Here is a 22,220-nt window from a genome sequence, read left to right as displayed (position 1 = left end):
TTGGTTAACAGAATGTATAGTCTATGGACCTGGACCTCCAACGATCATCTTGCAATTAAATGGACATTAAATATGTGTACAAAATGTTAAGATTTAGTTAGGCTAAGTTCACACTGCGCTCAGTGACTACATTAAACGGACTACGTTACACCGCGGCATAACACGGTGTAATGTAGTCCGTTAACACCGCCATTGAATGCAATGTCGGACGCATCGCTAGCGCACGCCCACAATGAGCGTGCGCTAGCGATGTGCCGTCATTTGAGTGACGGACCCGAGACACGGGCTGCAGCGTTTCCGGGTCCGTCACTGCTAGCGCAGATGGAGCTAGCAGATGCTCCATCTGCGCTAGCGCGATGTAGTGCCGGCACTTGCGCTAGCAGCAGCCCATTAGCGTATGTGCTGAACGGGCTGCTGCTATCGCAGTGTGAACTTAGCCTTACTCTTTATTAGTCATTTGCATTTTAAAAAAAATATCAGTAGACTTATGGCTTCCTTGAACGATATGGTTACAATGAGAAACACTTGTTGAAATGTAATATAGTTCTGTCCTTTGCTTTCCTTAGTGCTAATTGAGTCTCATTGTTCTTCAAAGTATATATAAAAGGATTAAGCAAAGGAGTGAGGATAGTATACAGCACAGACAGTAACTTATTGATGCTAGAAGCCCCATTAGTGGTTGGCCGAACATAGACAAAAATCATTGTGCTGTAGTAAATAGTTACAACTGTGAGATGGGACACAAAGGTTGAGCTTGCCTTTCTTCTTCCATTCCCCGAAGTAATAGCCAATACAGTGGTAAGGATTCTGAAGTAAGATAACAATGTAACTAAACATGAACCGACTAAAATTACAGAAGCTAAGAGGAAAATCAAAGTCTCTGTTTGATGGAGATTGGTACATGATAGCTTAAGAAGTGGAGTGATGTCGCAGAAAAAATGTTGGATATGGTTAGGGCCACAAAACTGTAATGTGGAAATAAAAAGGATAGAAGACATAGTGGATATGAATCCTGAAGACCAGCAAGAACTAACCAAAACAGTACAAAGCTTAGTAGTCATGATATTGTAACATAGTAACATAGTTAGTAAGGCCGAAAAAAGACATTTGTCCATCAAGTTCAGCCTATATTCCATCATAATAAATCCCCAGATCTACGTCCTTCTACAGAACCTAATAATTGTATGATACAATATTGTTCTGCTCCAGGAAGACATCCAGGCCTCTCTTGAACCCCTCGACTGAGTTCGCCATCACCACCTCCTCAGGCAAGCAATTCCAGATTCTCACTGCCCTAACAGTAAAGAATCCTCTTCTATGTTGGTGGAAAAACCTTCTCTCCTCCAGACGCAAAGAATGCCCCCTTGTGCCCGTCACCTTCCTTGGTATAAACAAATCCTCGGCGAGATATTTGTATTGTCCCCTTATATAGTTATACATGGTTATTAGATCGCCCCTCAGTCGTCTTTTTTCTAGACTAAATAATCCTAATTTCGCTAATCTATCTGGGTATTGTAGTTCTCCCATCCCCTTTATTAATTTTGTTGCCCTCCTTTGTACTCTCTCTAGTTCCATTATATCCTTCCTGAGCACCGGTGCCCAAAACTGGACACAGTACTCCATGTGCGGTCTAACTAGGGATTTGTACAGAGGCAGTATAATGCTCTCATGTGTATCCAGACCTCTTTTAATGCACCCCATGATCCTGTTTGCCTTGGCAGCTGCTGCCTGGCACTGGCTGCTCCAGGTAAGTTTATCATTAACTAGGATCCTCAAGTCCTTCTCCCTGTCAGATTTACCCAGTGGTTTCCCGTTCAGTGTGTAATGGTGATATTGATTCCTTCTTCCCATGTGTATAACCTTACATTTATCATTGTTAAACCTCATCTGCCACCTTTCTGCCCAAGTTTCCAACTTATCCAGATCCATCTGTAGCAGAATACTATCTTCTCTTGTATTATCTGCTTTACATAGTTTTGTATCATCTGCAAATATCGATATTTTACTGTGTAAATGTTCTACCAGATCATTAATGAACATGTTGAAGAGAACCGGTCCCAATACCGACCCCTGCGGTACCCCACTGGTCACGGCGACCCAGTTAGAGACTATACCATTTATAACCACCCTCTGCTTTCTATCACTAAGCCAGTTACTAACCCATTTACACACAATTTCCCCCAGACCAAGCATTCTCATTTTGTGTACCAACCTCTTGTGCGGCACGGTATCAAACGCTTTGGAAAAATCGAGATATACCACGTCCAATGACTCACCGTGGTCCAGCCTATAGCTTACCTCTTCATAAAAACTGATTAGATTGGTTTGACAGGAGCGATTTCTCATAAACCCATGCTGATATGGAGTTAAACAGTTATTCTCATTGAGATAATCCAGAATAACATCCTTCAGAAACCCTTCAAATATTTTACCAACAATAGAGGTTAGACTTACTGGCCTATAATTTCCAGGTTCACTTTTAGAGCCCTTTTTGAATATTGGCACCACATTTGCTATGCGCCAGTCCTGCGGAACAGACCCCGTCGCTATAGAGTCCCTAAAAATAAGAAATAATGGTTTATCTATTACATTACTTAGTTCTCTTAGTACTCGTGGGTGTATGCCATCCGGACCCGGAGATTTATCTATTTTAATCTTATTTAGCCGGTTTCGCACCTCTTCTTGGGTTAGATTGGTGACCCTTAATATAGGGTTTTCATTGTTTCTTGGGATTTCACCTAGCATTTCATTTTCCACCGTGAATACCGTGAAGAAGAAGGTGTTTAATATGTTAGCTTTTTCCTCGTCATCTACAACCATACTTTCTTCACAATTTTTTAAGGGGCCTACATTTTCAGTTTTTATTCTTTTACCATTGATATAGTTGAAGAACAGTTTGGGATTAGTTTTACTCTCCTTAGCAATGTGCTTCTCTGTTTCCTTTTTGGCAGCTTTAATTAGTTTTTTAGATAAAGTATTTTTCTCCCTATAGTTTTTTAGAGCTTCAATAGTGCCATCCTGCCTTAGTAGTGCAAATGCTTTCTTTTTACTGTTAATTGCTTGTCTTACTTCTTTGTTTAGCCACATTGGGTTTTTCCTATTTCTAGTCCTTTTAATCCCACAAGGTGTAAACCGCTTACAGTGCCTATTTAGGATGTTCTTAAACATTTTCCATTTATTATCTGTATTCTTATTTCTGAGGATATTGTCCCAGTCTACCAAATTAAGGGCATCTCTAAGCTGGTCAAACTTTGCCTTCCTAAAGTTCAGTGTTTTTGTGACTCCCTGACAAGTCCCCCTAGTGAAAGACAGGTGAAACTGTACAATATTGTGGTCGCTATTTCCTAGATGCCCGACCACCTGCAGATTTGTTATTCTGTCAGGTCTATTAGATAGTATTAGGTCTAAAAGTGCTGCTCCTCTGGTTGGATTCTGCACCAATTGTGAAAGATAATTTTTCTTTGTTATTAGCAGAAACCTGTTGCCTTTATGGGTTTCACAGGTTTCTGTTTCCCAGTTAATATCCGGGTAGTTAAAGTCCCCCATAACCAGGACCTCATTATGGGTTGCAGCTTCATCTATCTGTTTTAGAAGTAGACTTTCCATGATTTCTGTTATATTTGGGGGTTTGTAACAGACCCCAATGAGAATTCTTTTACCATTTTTCCCTCCATGAATTTTGACCCATATGGACTCGACATCCTCATTTGCGTTGCTAATATCCTCCCTTAAAGTGGACTTTAGACAAGACTTTACATAGAGACAAACCCCTCCTCCTCTCCGATTTTTACGATCCTTTCTAAACAGACTGTAACCCTGTAAGTTAACTGCCCAGTCATAGCTTTCATCTAACCATGTCTCGGTTATTCCCACTATGTCAAAGTTACCTGCAGATATTTCTGCTTCTAGTTCTTCCATCTTGTTTGTCAGGCTTCTGGTGTTTGCGAGCATGAAGTTTAGAGGATTTTGTTTTGTTCCAATCTCCTCGCTGATAATGTAAAGGCTTACATACGGCTACAAACCTATCATAGGCCATTATGGAAAACAAATTCACAGCGAAGGAACACCATATACGAAATAGAAATACGATACCCAATAAAACTTAACATTTAATAATTATCCTTACAATAAAAAAACACATACCACATACAACCTAAAACCAGTATCTACTGTTTGACACAGAGATATACAATAAAGATACAGGGTGCTCTCAAACCCTAGGGTCCCGACTATCTGTCCCCTACCTTGCCGCGGAGGTTGGCACCCTATATATCCTGCGCAATGGCGCCCCCGCTCAACGTAGACTAACCCTAAATCGCCCTAATAGACCCTCACGTGCAAGAAAATATATATCAAACAGCAGAGCATACACTCATAAGCTAATAGTAAATAAAGATAAACTTATTGCACTTGCCCAGATACTAAAGTGCAAATCCTAACACTCGTTTGGATGTTGCAAAAATGATGATAAGCAACACAAGGAAGCCTATAACAGCACCCTAGTTCACCCTACCTGTCCGTGGGGGTTGGCGCCCTAGAATCCTGCGCAGGTGGCGCCCCCACTCCACGTAGTCTTCCCCTAGCAGCACCCTAGGCTACTTGTAAGGGGATACCAGAGTGCTATACAAGATATACAGTTAGGGGCAAAAACAAAAAATAGAATAAATACACAACAAAGCCCAAAAAACAGTTCACCAAACAGTGTTAGACTAAAAAGTATAATAATTTAAGTACTCTTTAAAGTATGAAGATCTCGACGCGTTTCCCTGAAATCAGTTCATCAGGAGACATACTTATAGACATTTAAGAGAACTTATCTGAGTGACGATTCAGGAAGATAATGATCACACTCTACGCCATTTACATGCGGTGGGGAACAATGTCCAAGCCAGTACCACAGACCTAGATCAGCCCTATGTTGCAGGCAATGTGACCAGCTTATATAGAACAGATACCTTCTTGTTAGCCCTGGTTTCCCCGCTAGTTCCGGCATGAAAGGTACTTCCGGGTTCATAATTTAACCTAACCACATCATGTGACTTATTTCTATAATGGATCCTAGAGCGCCTAACACATATTACAGCGCTCTGGTCACTTACATGTGTGAAGCGCTAATGCGCTATAAAAGAGGTCTTACCCCATTTGATTTATAACATACCACACAAGCACGGAACAGTAAACCGGTATAAACACTTCCGGGGTTACGAACTCGTCCACATGCGATTCACTGCGTTCCACAGTGCGCAGTCGCATTGGAGCACAGCGTGCCTGAGTCTTTACTTCCGGGTTTATAAACCACTCCTCATGCGTTTCATCCCTGCGTTCCACAGTGCGCAGTCTCACACCAACAAAGTGTATCTTCAAAATAAAGAAGAAGACTAAGCAAGTGTACAATGTCAGTATGATAAATTTGTAATGTCTCAGAATAATTTTTTACGGAGAGATAAATTAAATCCTCTACAATGAGACATAACTATGTACACCCTCGGGCGAAATTGCAACATGTATCGAGGGCTACTCAGTGCGCAAGCGCACCCGCAGAGGAACTTTTTGTATATATATATATACCTATCTATAAGAATGAGGAGTAACTAACAAGAAAGAATAAATGAAAAGAAATTAAATCCTCCTGACTACCCAGCCAAGGTTATATCAGAAAAGATATAAATAGATGAAATCTAATTGAGGATAACGATCACACCCCATTTGGGGCAATGGATCATGGGAATTATATCAAATCCGGGATTCAAACAGGGACCAAGGTCCCAACACCTTTTATATAAAACATCCAAACTGCAGCTGATCATTCAAACCCATTGGTTTAATGCTCTTCATACGGAAAATCCATTTAGTCTCCGGCTGGGGTTCTCAGTGAGGCCTTTAAATCCTCCAATGAGAAAGAAAGAAACTCATTGTTAGTAAATAAAAGGAAAGAGGACGATGATAATCATTTAAGGATCATAGGTACGTTCGATGATAAATCTGGGGAAGTAAGGAAGGCTATTGTAAAACACTGGGGAATCCTGAAAATGGATCATGACATATGTGATATCATTCCGGATGCCCCGTTGATCACATATAGGAGGGGGAGGTCGATCCGTGATCAACTAGTCCATAGTGCCTTTCTTCCTCTAAAGAAAACCCCTACCTGGTTGGATAATAGACAAACTGGCACTTTCAAGTGTGGGAAGTGTAAGTTTTGCAAGTATGTTTCTCGATCTAACTCTTTTGCTAGCTCCCATACAAAAATTAGGTACGACATGAGGCATTTTGCCAATTGTAAGACTGAGGGGGTGGTTTACTTGTTCCAATGTAACTGCCCTAAAGATTATGTGGGTAAGACTAAGAGGGAGCTACGCAGAAGAGTTGGTGAACATGTGGGGGACATACTTAATAAACGTGATACATCTATCTCTAATCATGTGAGGGAAGTACATGGGGGTGACCTTAACTGTTTTTGTTTTTCTGTGATAGAAGTGGTTAAACCATCAGAGCGAGGGGGGGACGATAATCCTCCAAAAGGAGACTAAATGGATTTTCCGTATGAAGAGCATTAAACCAATGGGTTTGAATGATCAGCTGCAGTTTGGATGTTTTATATAAAAGGTGTCGGGACCTTGGTCCCTGTTTGAATCCCGGATTTGATATAATTCCCATGATCCATTGCCCCAAATGGGGTGTGATCGTTATCCTCAATTAGATTTCATCTATTTATATCTTTTCTGATATAACCTTAGCTGGGTAGTCAGGAGGATTTAATTTCTTTTCATTTATTCTTTCTTGTTAGTTACTCCTCATTCTTATAGATAGGTATATATATATATACAAAAAGTTCCTCTGCGGGTGCGCTTGCGCACTGAGTAGCCCTCGATACATGTTGCAATTTCGCCCGAGGGTGTACATAGTTATGTCTCATTGTAGAGGATTTAATTTATCTCTCCGTAAAAAATTATTCTGAGACATTACAAATTTATCATACTGACATTGTACACTTGCTTAGTCTTCTTCTTTATTTTGAAGATACACTTTGTTGGTGTGAGACTGCGCACTGTGGAACGCAGGGATGAAACGCATGAGGAGTGGTTTATAAACCCGGAAGTAAAGACTCAGGCACGCTGTGCTCCAATGCGACTGCGCACTGTGGAACGCAGTGAATCGCATGTGGACGAGTTCGTAACCCCGGAAGTGTTTATACCGGTTTACTGTTCCGTGCTTGTGTGGTATGTTATAAATCAAATGGGGTAAGACCTCTTTTATAGCGCATTAGCGCTTCACACATGTAAGTGACCAGAGCGCTGTAATATGTGTTAGGCGCTCTAGGATCCATTATAGAAATAAGTCACATGATGTGGTTAGGTTAAATTATGAACCCGGAAGTACCTTTCATGCCGGAACTAGCGGGGAAACCAGGGCTAACAAGAAGGTATCTGTTCTATATAAGCTGGTCACATTGCCTGCAACATAGGGCTGATCTAGGTCTGTGGTACTGGCTTGGACATTGTTCCCCACCGCATGTAAATGGCGTAGAGTGTGATCATTATCTTCCTGAATCGTCACTCAGATAAGTTCTCTTAAATGTCTATAAGTATGTCTCCTGATGAACTGATTTCAGGGAAACGCGTCGAGATCTTCATACTTTAAAGAGTACTTAAATTATTATACTTTTTAGTCTAACACTGTTTGGTGAACTGTTTTTTGGGCTTTGTTGTGTATTTATTCTATTTTTTGTTTTTGCCCCTAACTGTATATCTTGTATAGCACTCTGGTATCCCCTTACAAGTAGCCTAGGGTGCTGCTAGGGGAAGACTACGTGGAGTGGGGGCGCCACCTGCGCAGGATTCTAGGGCGCCAACCCCCACGGACAGGTAGGGTGAACTAGGGTGCTGTTATAGGCTTCCTTGTGTTGCTTATCATCATTTTTGCAACATCCAAACGAGTGTTAGGATTTGCACTTTAGTATCTGGGCAAGTGCAATAAGTTTATCTTTATTTACTATTAGCTTATGAGTGTATGCTCTGCTGTTTGATATATATTTTCTTGCACGTGAGGGTCTATTAGGGCGATTTAGGGTTAGTCTACGTTGAGCGGGGGCGCCATTGCGCAGGATATATAGGGTGCCAACCTCCGCGGCAAGGTAGGGGACAGATAGTCGGGACCCTAGGGTTTGAGAGCACCCTGTATCTTTATTGTATATCTCTGTGTCAAACAGTAGATACTGGTTTTAGGTTGTATGTGGTATGTGTTTTTTTATTGTAAGGATAATTATTAAATGTTAAGTTTTATTGGGTATCGTATTTCTATTTCGTATATGGTGTTCCTTCGCTGTGAATTTGTTTTCTCTGTTGGCACCTTTATTTTTTGTTCTGTGATAGCATAGGCCATTATGGCAAGCAGAAAGCATTCAGTAGATACTAGAGATCCGAAAAAATATAACTGAGTTAGACAAGCCACAAATGATATTGGGCTGTTTCCTTTCACTGAACCGTGAAGCATTTTGGGTAAAGTGACAGAAATGTAGCACATTTCCAGAGCAGCTAAATGACTGAGGAAAAAGTACATTGGCGTGTGAAGCGTTCTTTCAAACCTGCAGATGATGATAATTATGAGGTTTCCAGATAATGTTAATCCATAAATGATAGCGAAAGATATCATAAAAATAACTTGTCCAGCAGACATATCCCAAAGCTGCAAAAGGAAAAAGACTGTAACCTGAGTGTTATTTATACTTTTCATGTCCATGATACTGAAAGGCAAAATAGAAACAATTGTAATGGAATCATATTTTGCTTAAATATTGCACAAAAAAACGAAATGTAAGGTCTTTATTAACATAAACAGTCCCTATTGTGAAATGCTCCCACTTCATAATAAGCTCAGTGAATAGTACTGTTGTGGTGATACTGCAGTCACTTTGATGTTATCTTTTGTTAGGCACCTGTAGGAGGCTTTATGGCCACACTCCGAGCACCCTACAGCTTATAGGGATTAAGACTGACCATTCAATACTCCTCTGGATGCCAAATGTTGAGTAGCAACATTGCTTCTAGAGTAGACAATGACTCCAAAAATGACATGTCATGGAAGAATTTTATCTTTTGAGTACAATTTTATTTTGTGGTTCTGTTCATAAATCAATTAAACAAATCCATATGAAACTAGAAGCAAGAGGAGATGCAGTAGTATCCTGTTCACTCTTTCGGTACCCTATAATGCACATCCATAATGCATGTGATAAAACAGTAATTGCCAATTCAAGTTTCTAAGTATGCTCAGTATGCTCATCAGGTCATTTGTATTGTGTTTTGTTGGGTTATTTGTTGCGGTCTTTATTAGCTTCAAGGACTTCCTTCTAAGAGACCTGACCAATACAAAGCCTTGAGTTCCTAATCTTATTTGCATTCCAGGGATCTATGAAAGCTGATTGACTATCTCTATGAGAGCTGAAGTAAGTAGAGAATACTGCAGATCAAGGATAAGTGTCAAATTATTTATTTTTATATAACACTGCCTGTAGCTAAGTTTTAATATTTTGATGAATTGAATTTGAATACAAAATTTAACAGCTATAAATGTCCCGTATACATTGTGTAGAAAACTAAACAAATGTATGTTACTAAATTATGTCCTTTATGTGCATTATGACTTTAATGTGCCAAATTATTTTAAAAAATCTAATATGCATTAAGTATCAATGTACAAGGGAGTTTCAGTTACCCATACATATCTTCTGCTTATTAGTATTCCTGTCAAGCAAGATATCTATTGTAGTGCTGTGATGTCCACGCTGTGCAGTGAGAAGGCAGTGAGCCAGCAACAGTTCAAAATAAAGTCTTGTTTAATGTACAGGGTTCACAGAAAGTAAAACGGATCCTCCGGATTGCAGCCGGGAAAGCAAAGACAGTCCATGACAGGATGCCGAGGGCTATGGCACCGCCTTGTGCACTGAAGGTACCAGGTTTCCTGGCTCTGCTTGTTCCTGTGTTGCCTCACACAAGTAGTGCTGCTCTGCAGAGCTGTCTGCTCTGCCTGCTTGCAAAACAAAACTGACTCACTCAAAACCCTTCCTGTAGGGTTATTCTCTCCAACTGGAATCTGTGGCCATAGTCCAATTGCAAGGCCCAGCCTGGAGGAAACGGACTGGCACAATTTCCTTCCTGCAGTCCGTTAAAAAAATAAAAGCCTATACCAGCTTTTCCTGAACAATACCTAGGCCAAGTTTGACCAGGTCCACGCTTAGGGTACCGTCACACTATACGATTTACCAACGATCACGACCAGCGATACGACCTGGCCGTGATCGTTAGTAAGTCGTAGTGTGGTCGCTGGAGAGATGTCACACAGGCAGCTCTCCAGCGACCAACGATGCCAAAGTCCCCGGGTAACCAGGGTAAACATCGGGTTACTAAGCGCAGGACCGTGCTTAGTAACCCGATGTTTACCCTGGTTACCAGCGTAAAAACAAACAAACAGTACATACTTACATTCCGGTGTCTGTCCCTTGCCGTCTGCTTCCCGCACTCACTGACTGCCGTGTGAAAGCACAGCACAGCGGTGACGTCAAGGGACCTGACGAACACCGGAATGTAAGTATGTACGGTTTGGTTTTTTTTACATTTACGCTGGTAACCAGGGTAAACATCGGGTTACTAAGCGAGGTCCTGCGCTTAGTAACCCGATGTTTACCTAGGTTACAAGCTAACGCATCGCTAGATCGGTGTCACACACACCGATCCAGCGATGACAGCGGGAGATGAAAGAATGTTCCAAACGATCTGCTATGACGTACGATTCTCAGCAGGATCCCTGATCACTTCTGCGTGTCAGACACAGCGATATCGTATGGATATCGCTGGAACGTCACGAATCGTACCGTCGTAGCAATCAAAATGGCACTGTGTGACGGTACCCTTACTTTTATTTTTCCCTGTGACTCACAGGCATACTGCTGTGACCACAAGGCACTCCAATGGGTCTAATAGGACTCTGTCCACATTCTGGGGGATACGGTATGATAAATGTAAGGATAGCTAAAGATGAAAAACATCCATACCCTAGTGAAATTGGAGGATTTTTTATTTTGAAAAAAAAAAAGAATTGAAAAGAAACAAAATACAAAGACTTAATAGAAATGAGGGATGAGAAACACTTCCATAGCATATTACTATCATGCAGGTTGTTACAGAAACCAATCTTATCCTATTGCATTGTTTTCTCTCACTTATTCACATGCACGTATGAATGAATTGTATACTTACAAAGATAGACATAAGCCTGGGAACACATTGCACAATGGTTATTGCACATGTTATTTTAGATCATATTATGCTTTACCAGAAAGGTATTGATATAGACTATAGACATATATATATATATATATATATATATATATACACACAAAGAAATGCCCAAAATGATGTTACCAATCACATCGTGAGTTATGTACTACTATATTCAACATTTTATCACTTATGGTGATCCCCACATAGTACTTGTGTGTAAAATAACACTTTTATTAATAATTTTTAAAAACACGGAATTACATTAAAACAAGGGTGCTTGGTCCTTTAATGAGGGACTTCAGTGCCATAGGGTATTCCTAACTATTAGCTTAAGAGTCAAAAAAACCATCACCTGGACCCTCAAGCCTGGCAAATAAATATATAACAATATTATATATATATATATATATATATATATATATATATATATATATATATATATATATATACATACAGTGGGGCAAAAAAGTATTTAGTCAGTCAGCAATAGTGCAAGTTCCACCACTTAAAAAGATGAGAGGCGTCTGTAATTTACATCATAGGTAGACCTCAACTATGGGAGACAAACTGAGAAAAAAAAATCCAGAAAATCACATTGTCTGTTTTTTTTATCATTTTATTTGCATTTTATGGTGGAAAATAAGTATTTGGTCAGAAACAAAATTTCATCTCAATACTTTGTAATATATCCTTTGTTGGCAATGACAGAGGTCAAACGTTTTCTGTAAGTCTTCACAAGGTTGCCACACACTGTTGTTGGTATGTTGGCCCATTCCTCCATGCAGATCTCCTCTAGAGCAGTGATGTTTTTGGCTTTTCGCTTGGCAACACGGACTTTCAACTCCCTCCAAAGGTTTTCTATAGCGTTGAGATCTGGAGACTGGCTAGGCCAATCCTGGACCTTGAAATGCTTCTTACGAAGCCACTCCTTCGTTGCCCTGGCGGTGTGCTTTGGATTATTGTCATGTTGAAAGACCCAGCCACGTTTCATCTTCAATGTCCTTGCTGATGGAAGGAGGTTTGCACTCAAAATCTCACGATACATGGCCCCATTCATTCTTTCATGTACCCGGATCAGTCGTCCTGGCCCTTTGCAGAGAAACAGCCCCAAAGCATGATGTTTCCACCAACATGCTTTACAGTAGGTATGGTGTTTGATGGATGCAACTCAGTATTCTTTTTCCTCCAAACACGACAAGTTGTGCTTCTACCAAACAGTTCCAGTTTGGTTTCATCAGACCATAGGACATTCTCCCAAACCTCCTCTGGATCATCCAAATGCTCTCTAGCAAACTTCAGACGGGCCCGGACATGTACTGGCTTAAGCAGTGGGACACGTCTGGCACTGCAGGATCTGAGTCCATGGTGGCGTAGTGTGTTACTTATGGTAGGCCTTGTTACATTGGTCCCAGCTCTCTGCAGTTCATTCACTAGGTCCCCCCGCGTGGTTCTGGGATTTTTGCTCACCGTTCTTGTGATCATTCTGACCCCACGGGGTGGGATTTTGCGTGGAGCCCCAGATCGAGGGAGATTATCAGTGGTCTTGTATGTCTTCCATTTTCTAATTATTGCTCCCACTGTTGATTTCTTCACTCCAAGCTGGTTGGCTATTGCAGATTCAGTCTTCCCAGCCTGGTGCAGGGCTACAATTTTGTTTCTGGTGTCCTTTGACAGCTCTTTGGTCTTCACCATAGTGGAGTTTGGAGTCAGACTGTTTGAGGGTGTGCACAGGTGTCTTTTTATACTGATAACAAGTTTGAACAGGTGCCATTACTACAGGTAATGAGTGGAGGAAAGAGGAGACTCTTAAAGAAGAAGTTACAGGTTTGTGAGAGCCAGAAATCTTGATTGTTTGTTTCTGACCAAATACTTATTTTCCACCATAAAATGCAAATAAAATGTTAAAAAAACAGACAATGTGATTTTCTGGATTTTTTTTTCTCAGTTTGTCTCCCATAGTTGAGGTTTACCTATGATGTAAATTACAGACGCCTCTCATCTTTTTAAGTGGTGGAACTTGCACTATTGCTGACTGACTAAATACTTTTTTGCCCCACTGTATATATATATATACTGTTCTAGAAAAGCCACAAAAGCCAAAATGGTGCTGATATAAAACAAGCCTTTATTATATTAATATGGCAGCAGTGGCACAACAATGCGCGTACTTGGGATATATAAAAGAGTTTAAAATATATAAAGGATAGACAGGATAAAATTCAATATAGACAAAAAAATAATAATAGACAATCCCATAATCTTATCTCAAAAACATATAATGGTGTGCATATTATGAATGCATATATGTGTATATATGTGGTACAAAAATGTGAATTGAAAAAAGGTGCTAGAGTCAGATTAAAAAGATAAAACTAAGGTGCATGTGCTAAAAATATGCGTGTACTATATAACAGTATGCAATGAAAAGTGCCAAGCAATATGTGCAAAAATAAGCAAGGGAAAGGAGGGAGGAACTACACCATGCATAGATGTGTCCTCTCATGCAATACAAGATTGCATGTACACACCACTAATTAAAAGATATATGGGAGATATAAAGGTGAGTCGTATATATACCTGTCAGTCCTGCGTGACCAAGTACAGAGCACCCCGACGTGCGTTTTGGAGATTCCTTCGTCAGGCTCAAAAGCCACCTACGGTCAGAGTGGGATCAATCACCAGCATAGTGGGGGTGAATTGCAGGGATCCCACTAGTATTCATTTGCTGCAACTTGTGACTCCTAACAGGGCACAGCGTTTCCTTGATTCCTTGCGACTCTGTAAAGTTCACTCCTGTACAGACCGGGTGACGGAACCCATGTCTATTCTGGCATAGTACCACCATATAGTGCTGCCATTACATAGCAGCAGGTTTCACTGCTGGACGGTGGACCCCGGGCTGCGAACGCACCTTTGCTATCATTATACAGGTCCTTCTCAAAAAATTAGCATATAGTGTTAAATTTCATTATTTACCATAATGTAATGATTACAATTAAACTTTCATATATTATAGATTCATTATCCACCAACTGAAATTTGTCACGTCTTTTATTGTTTTAATACTGATGATTTTGGCATACAACTGCTGATAACCCAAAAAACCTGTCTCAATAAATTAGCATATTTCACCCATCCAATCAAATAAAAGTGTTTTTTAATAACAAACAAAAAAACCATCAAATAATAATGTTCAGTTATGCACTCAATACTTGGTCGGGAATCCTTTGGCAGAAATGACTGCTTCAATGCGGCGTGGCATGGAGGCAATCAGCCTGTGACACTGCTGAGATGTTATGGAGGCCCAGGATGCTTCAATAGCGGCCTTAAGCTCATCCAGAGTGTTGGGTCTTGCGTCTCTCAACTTTCTCTTCACAATATCCCACAGATTCTCTATGGGGTTCAGGTCAGGAGAGTTGGCAGGCCAATTGAGCACAGTAATACCATGGTCAGTAAACCATTTACCAGTGGTTTTGGCACTGTGAGCAGGTGCCAGGTCGTGCTGAAAAATGAAATCTTCATCTCCATAAAGCATTTCAGCCGATGGAAGCATGAAGTGCTCCAAAATCTCCTGATAGCTAGCTGCATTGACCCTGCCCTTGATGAAACACAGTGGACCAACACCAGCAGCTGACATGGCACCCCACACCATCACTGACTGTGGGTACTTGACACTGGACTTCAGGCATTTTGGCATTTCCTTCTCCCCAGTCTTCCTCCAGACTCTGGCACCTTGATTTCCGAATGACATGCAAAATTTGCTTTCATCAGAAAAAAGTACTTGACACCACTTAGCAACAGTCCAGTGCTGCTTCTCTGTAGCCCATTTCGGCACCTGTAGCCCATTTCCTGCACACGCCTGTGCATGGTGGCTCTGGATGTTTCCACACCAGACTCAGTCCACTGCTTCCTCAGGTTCCCCAAGGTCTGGAATCGGTCCTTCTCCACAATCTTCCTCAGGGTCCGGTCTCCTCTTCTCGTTGTACAGCGTTTTCTGCCACATTGTTTCCTTCCAACAGACTTACCATTGAGGTGCCTTGATACAGCACTCTGGGAACAGCCTATTTGTTGAAAAATTTCTTTCTGGGTCTTACCCTCTTGCTTGAGGGTGTCAATGATGGCCTTCTTGACATCTGTCAGGTCGCTAGTCTTACCCATGATGGGGGTTTTGAGTAATGAACCAGGCAGGGAGTTTATAAAAGCCTCAGGTATCTTTTGCATGTGTTTAGAGTTAATTAGTTGATTCAGAAGATTAGGGTAATAGGTCGTTTAGAGAACCTTTTCTTGATATGCTAATTTATTGAGACAGGTTTTTTGGGTTATCAGGAGTTGTATGCCAAAATCATCAGTATTAAAACAATAAAAGACCTGACAAATTTCAGTTGGTGGATAATGAATCTATAATATATGAAAGTTTAATTGTAATCATTACTAGTGTTGAGCGATACCGTCCGATACTTGAAAGTATCGGTATCGGATAGTATCGGCCGATACCCGAAAAATATCGGATATCGCCGATACCGATATCCGATACCAATACAAGTCAATGGGACATCAAGTATCGGAATGTATCCTCATGGATCCCAGGGTCTGAAGGAGAGGAAACTCTCCTTCAGGCCCTGGGATCCATATTAAAGTGTAAAATAAAGAATTAAAATAAAAAATATTGTTATATTCACCTCTCCGGCGGCCCCTGGACATCAGCGGGAGGATCCGGCGTCCGGCACGGCTTCTTTCTTCAAAATGCGCGCCTTCAGGACCTGTGGAATGACGTCCCGGCTTCTGATTGGTCGCGTGCCGCCCATGTGACCGCCACGCGACCAATCAGAAGCCGCGACGTCATTCCTCAGGTCCTAGAAGGCGCTCATTCTAGGACTTTAGCTGAGGAATGACGTCGCGGCTTCTGATTGGTCGCGTGGCGGTCACATGGGCGGCACGCGACCAATCAGAAGCCGGGACGTCATTCCACAGGTCCTGAAGGCGCGCATTTTGAAGAAAGAAGCCGTGCCGGACGCCGGATCCTCCCGCTGATGTCCAGGGGCCGCCGGAGAGGTGAATATAACAATATTTTTTATTTTAATTCTTTATTTTACACTTCCGATACCGATACCCGATATCACAAAAATATCGGATCTCGGTATCGGAATTCCGATACCGCAAGTATCGGCCGATACCCGATACTTGCGGTATCGGAATGCTCAACACTAATCATTACATTATGGTAAATAATGAAATTTAACACTATATGCTAATTTTTTGAGAAGGACCTGTATTTACTCGGTGCATTCCGCCAGCCCTAACACATTTGGCTTTACATTTATCACTGCTTTTCCTCATTGAATTTAATGGCTAAATGGGCTGAAATGAGGAAAATGTGTGCGTATTTGTCGCAAGTCACACTGATGGTCCGTGTGGTGTTCGATTTTTTTGTCGCACCCACAGACTTGCATTGGTGAGACTTCGGCAATATACGCTTACAGATTTCACTCGCTCATTGAATACACCTGAGGAACAAAACAGTGATGTGAGCTGCCCCATAGATTAACAGTGGTCCAAGTGCTATGCGATGTTTTTTCGGGTAGCACTCATCCGTATTCAACGCTAGTGTGACCCGACCTAACCCCCAAATAAATAAATCCACAGAAGTGAATAGAAAGAAACTCATTCATACTGTAAGTGTCCCTCTCTCCATTGTTTTTCCATCTCACTCCTCTTGTTTGAACTGATGAATAATGTGTTGCTGTGACTTATATAGTTTGTACTTATCCCCTCTGATTTGCAAAATTCTGCTCTATAGAAATAAAATTATTACATATCATTTTCTGATGTGCATTTTTTATTGCAGTTTTGTAATAACCTAGTCGAAGTCATTTTGTTGAGCTGTCATCTGAAATCAAGATTAATATAGTGAGTAGAGATGAGCGAACTATGCAAGGTTTGGTTCAGAATGTCGAACAGTTGACCGGACATACAAGAACCCCATTAAATTCAATGGGAAGCAAAACCAAACATATAGACAACACCTTCAGGGAGGGTCAAAAAGCTGCCAAAGCAGGTGAAATTAACCCCTTAACCACCAAGAGGGTGGTTTGCATGTTAATGACCTGGCCAATTTTTACAATTCTGACCAATGTCCCTTTATGAGGTTATAACTCTGGAACTTTTGCAATGGTCCCAGTGATTATGACATTATTTTCTTGTGACATATTGTTCTTCATAGTAGTGGTAAAATTTCCTCAACATTGCTTTCATTTGTGAAAAAAATGGAAATTTGGTGAAAAGTTTGAAAATTTTGCAATTTTCCAACTTTGAATTTTCATGCCCTTAAATCACAGAGATATGCCACACAAAATACTTAATAAGTAACATTTTCCACATGTCTACTTTACATTTGCACAATTTTGGAACCAAATTTTTTTTTTTAGGGAGTTATAAGGGTTAAAATATGACCAGCAATTTCTCATTTTTATAGCACCATTTTATTTTAGTGACCACATCACATTTGAAGTAACTTTGAGGGGTCTATATTATAGAAAATACCCAAGTGTGACACCATTCTAAAAACTGCACCCCTCAAGGTGCTCAAAACAACATTCAAGAAGTTTATTAACCCTTCAGGTGTTTCACAGGAATTTTTGGAATGTTTAAAGAAAATAAACATTTAACTTTTCTCGCAAATTATTTATTTCAGATTCAATTAGTTTTATTTTACCAAGGGTATCAGGAGAAATTGGACCCTAAATGTTGTTGTACAATTAGTCCTGAGTATGCAGATACCCCACATGTGGGGGGAACCACTGTTTGGGTGCATGGCAGAGATCGTAAGGGAAGGAACGCCGTTTGACTTTCCAATGCAAAATTGACAGGAATTGAGATAGGACGCCATGTCGCATTTGGAGAGCCCCTAATGTGCACAAAAAGTGGAAAGTCCCCACAAATGACACCATTTTGGAAAGTAGACCCCCTAAGGAACTTATCTAGATGTGTGGTGAGCACTTTGACCTACCAAGTGCTTCACAGAAGTTTATAATGTAGAGCCGTAAAAATAAAAAATCATATTTTTTTTGCAATAATGATGTTTTTGCCCTCAATTTTTTATTTTCCCAAGGGTAAGAGAAGAAATTGAACTCCAAAAGTTGTTTTGCAACTTGTCCTGAGTACACTGCTACCCAATATGTGGGGGTAAACCACTGTTTGGGAGCATAGCAGAGCTCGGAAGGGAAGGAGCGCCTTTTGACTTTTCAATGCAAAATTGACTGGAATTGAGATAGAAAGCCATGTCACATTTGGAGAGCCCGTTGTTAGGTCTCGAGTTCCCGCTTCTGCACAGGGGGAATCTCGAGCCATCTCCGCTGCGGTCTCCCATTCTTGTCCAGCCGCAGTGGAGTCTGCTCAGCAGGGACGTCGGTCCCAGCATCTTGCTCACTCTCACTCTGTACAGATAGTTACTGCTGCTTCTTCAGCTTCTGCCATTAAAGCCAGTGCTGGTCAGCAGCGAGCGGACTTCTCTGGGACTAAGTCCTTGTCTGCACACACTGAGCATGCCCAGGGCAAGATCTCCCGTTGGAGATCGAGGGTCATGTGCTCAGGCCCTGCAGCACATTCCATTGGTCCTCTTGGCAGGTCTTGGAAGGGCAAAGTTTCTGTGGCCATTTCCTGTGCTGCAACTATATAAACTGCGCATGACCGCACGGCCATGCGCTAGTGTACATTTGCATACGTGTGTTTGTTGTGAGTGCAAGTCGTCCTTGGATACCCCTTCCCTATTGAATGTCTGTTCGCGGAAGGTGTATGGTTGCTATCTAGCGCCCGACTTATCCTACAGCACGAATCACACATTACAGCGTCCAGTTACTGTGACCGCCAGTACGGCGCCGTGCACTTCCTCTGTGCTTTCCTTACCCAAGCCTGGGTGGTTAGTGGTGTTCGTCAGTGCGGCACTGCATGCACTCTTGTGCCCTAATATAGTTATTTAGCTTCCTTACACACCCAGTTGCGGTGTTGTGCCAGCAAGGGTCTAATCGGACTTCAATCCTAGTTGGGGTTGAGTTCGCTGACTACTTGCTCGTGCTCTATGTGCGGTACCGCGATCCTGTGACGCAACAGGATCGCTTCCTTCACGCTGGGTGAAGTTTAACCCACGTGTGTATACTTATGAGTACCGCCATATAGTCGGTCATTACTTGGCAGCAGGTTCCATCTCTGCACGGTGGACCCCGGGCTGCGAACGCACCATACTCTATCTGTCTTATTATTTGGTGTGTTCCGCTAGCCCTAACATTACACTAGCGCCAGGGTCTGGCTAGTAATGACGGACAAACAGCAATCCTTGCGGTATATCCAGCAGCTGGAGGGTAGGTTGGCGGCTCTTGAGAGCGCAACCTCAGCTGTGGATGTTACCGCAGTTGCTGTACAGGCTGCTAGCGTGGCTGCAGCAACCCTGTCCATTGCCACCCCTGCTCTGACATTTTCTCGCCTCCCGCTGCCAGAAAAATTTTCTGGTGATAGCAAATTTTGTAGGGGATTTGTGAGTCAGTGCTCTATTCACCTCGAGCTCCTGGCTGCACGTTTTCCCACAGAGCGGGCTAAGGTGGGATTTATAGTGTCTCTCTTGTCGGACAGGGCATTGGAATGGGCTACGCCGCTGTGGGAGCGTGGCGATCATGTGGTGCAGAGTGCTCCGCTGTTTCTGAGCACTCTGAAACAGGTTTTTTTAGGACCTCAAGTCACCCATGATACTGCGCTCCAACTGCTGGCATTAACTCAGGGTGAGTCCTTGGTCAGTCATTTTGCCGTCCAATTCCGCACTTTAGCTTCTGAGCTGGATTGGTCGGATAAAGCTCTTATCCCCATATTTTGGAGGGGCCTGGCTGACCACGTTAAGGACGCTCTGGCCACTAGGGAGATTCCTGCCACACTGGAGGAGTTAATACCTGTCTCCACTCGAATTGACCTCCGTTTTAACGAGCGGAGGTTAGAGCGAGCCCAGTGTAGGCAGAGGTTTCGGCTGGCTCCTACCTTCGCCAAACCTCTGGAATCTCCGGTCCTGGTTCCTGAGTCACATGAGGCCAGTGAAGTGTCACAAGCGGGATCTAAGTCCCGGACCGCTTGTGCACTCAAGGTCTGTCATGTTTGCCAGCAGTCAGGACATCTAGCCACCAGATGTCCTCAGCGGTCGAGGAAACGTCAGCGTCTAGTGGTAGTAGGTGGAGGTACACTAGACACGGCGACGTTTGCCTCTAAATTGTCCTTTAAGGGGACAATTACTATAGGCTCATTCTCCCACTCGGTAGAGCTCTGCGTGGATTCTGGGGCGGAGGGCAATTTTATGTCTTCTGCCTTCGCCCAACGTCACGCAATACCCCTGGTTATGCTAGCTCAACCAGTAACAGTACGAGTGGTGAATGGGTCGACACTGCCCTCACAGATTACACACCAGACCATCCCTTTTACTCTGTCCATGTCGCCATCTCATCAGGAGATTATATCTCTGCTCGTCATTCCTGAGGGAATTGATGAGGTCCTGTTGGGAATACCTTGGCTACGGTACCACTCTCCTCATATTGAGTGGTCCTCTGGCAGAATCCTGGGATGGGGCGAATCTTGTGGGGGTAGGTGTCAGAGGGAGTGCGTTCAGGTTGCTACTACAGAGGTACCCGCAGATCTTTCCTCTCTCCCCAAGCAGTATTGGTCTTATGCAGACGTGTTCTCCAAAAAGGCGGCGGAGATCCTTCCGCCCCATCACCCCTATGACTGTCCTATTGACCTCTTGCCTGGTGCTGAGCCTCCCCGGGGTCGAGTCTATCCGTTATCTCTCCCAGAGACGGAGGCAATGTCACAGTACATCCAGGAAAATCTGGCAAGAGGATTCATTGGGAAGTCAGTGTCACCTGCTGGGGCAGGGTTCTTCTTCGTGCAGAAGAAGAATGGGGAATTGCGTCTATGCATAGATTCCAGGGGTCTTAATGCCATCACCGTTAAAAATAAGTATCCCTTGCCCTTGATATCTGAGCTCTTCGATAGGCTTCGGGGAGCAAGGGTATTTACTAAACTAGATCTGCGGGGTGCTTACAACCTGATTCGCATCCAAGAGGGGGACGAATGGAAGACGGCTTTTAACACCAGAGATGGGCACTATGAATATCTGGTGATGCCCTTCGGGCTCTGTAATGCCCTAGCCGTTTTCCAAGACTTTGTGAATGATATCTTCCGGGATATGCTTTCCACCTCGGTCGTAGTCTATCTGGATGATATTCTCATCTACTCTCCAGATATTGACTCCCACCGGAGAGATGTTTGCAAAGTCTTTGACCTCCTACGGGCAAACTCCCTCTATGCCAAGTTGGAGAAGTGTATGTTTGAGCAGGAGTCCTTACCTTTCATAGGCTACATCATCTCAGCCCAAGGGATTGGCTATGGATCCTGCCAAACTACAGGCTGTGATGGACTGGCAGGAACCCCATTCTCTTAAAGCGGTGCAGCGCTTTATGGGGTTCATTAATTATTATCGCCAGTTCATTCCGCACTTCTCAACTTTGGTAGCTCCCTTGGTTGCCCTCACCAAGAAGGGGGCGAATCCCAAATTGTGGTCTGAGGAGGTCTCCAAGGCCTTTAACTCTATAAAGTCACACTTCGCTAGCGCTCCCATCCTACATCGCCCCGATGTTGATAAGCCATTTATCATGGAGGTGGATGCCTCTTCTGTTGGTGCTGGAGCAGTCCTCTTCCAAAAGGATGCTCAAGGTCGGAAGCATCCTTGCTTCTTTTTCTCCAAGACCTTCTCACCAGCAGAGAGGACTTATTCCATTGGGGACAGGGAGTTGCTAGCCATGAAGTTGGCTTTCTCGGAGTGGAGACATCTCTTGGAGGGAGCACGTTTTCCCTTCCAAGTCTTCACAGACCATAAAAATTTGGTGTACCTGCAGACAGCCCAGCGGTTGA

At 42.6% G+C, this 22,220-nt stretch overlaps 1 protein-coding gene across 1 annotated transcript; it reads right to left on the bottom strand.

The window, feature by feature from the left end:
• Positions 1-509: 509 nt before the first annotated feature.
• Positions 510-1,061, bottom strand: LOC138665642 (olfactory receptor 6B9-like). Its single transcript, XM_069753346.1, has one exon. The coding sequence runs from the start codon at positions 1,059-1,061 to the stop codon at positions 510-512; it is 552 nt and encodes a 183-aa protein (XP_069609447.1).
• Positions 1,062-22,220: the final 21,159 nt, after the last annotated feature.

This window comes from Ranitomeya imitator, chromosome 1 (genome assembly GCF_032444005.1).
Source record: "Ranitomeya imitator isolate aRanImi1 chromosome 1, aRanImi1.pri, whole genome shotgun sequence".
In the NCBI taxonomy this organism is placed as follows: Eukaryota; Metazoa; Chordata; class Amphibia; order Anura; family Dendrobatidae; genus Ranitomeya; species Ranitomeya imitator.
The sequence above is the reverse complement of the archived record's forward strand: the minus strand, read 5'-3'. Positions and strand labels throughout refer to the sequence as shown.

Bases quoted from the DNA above. Each gene is read 5' to 3' on its own strand.
- LOC138665642 (XM_069753346.1), bottom strand. From the start codon at position 1,061: ATGACTACTAAGCTTTGTACTGTTTTGGTTAGTTCTTGCTGGTCTTCA.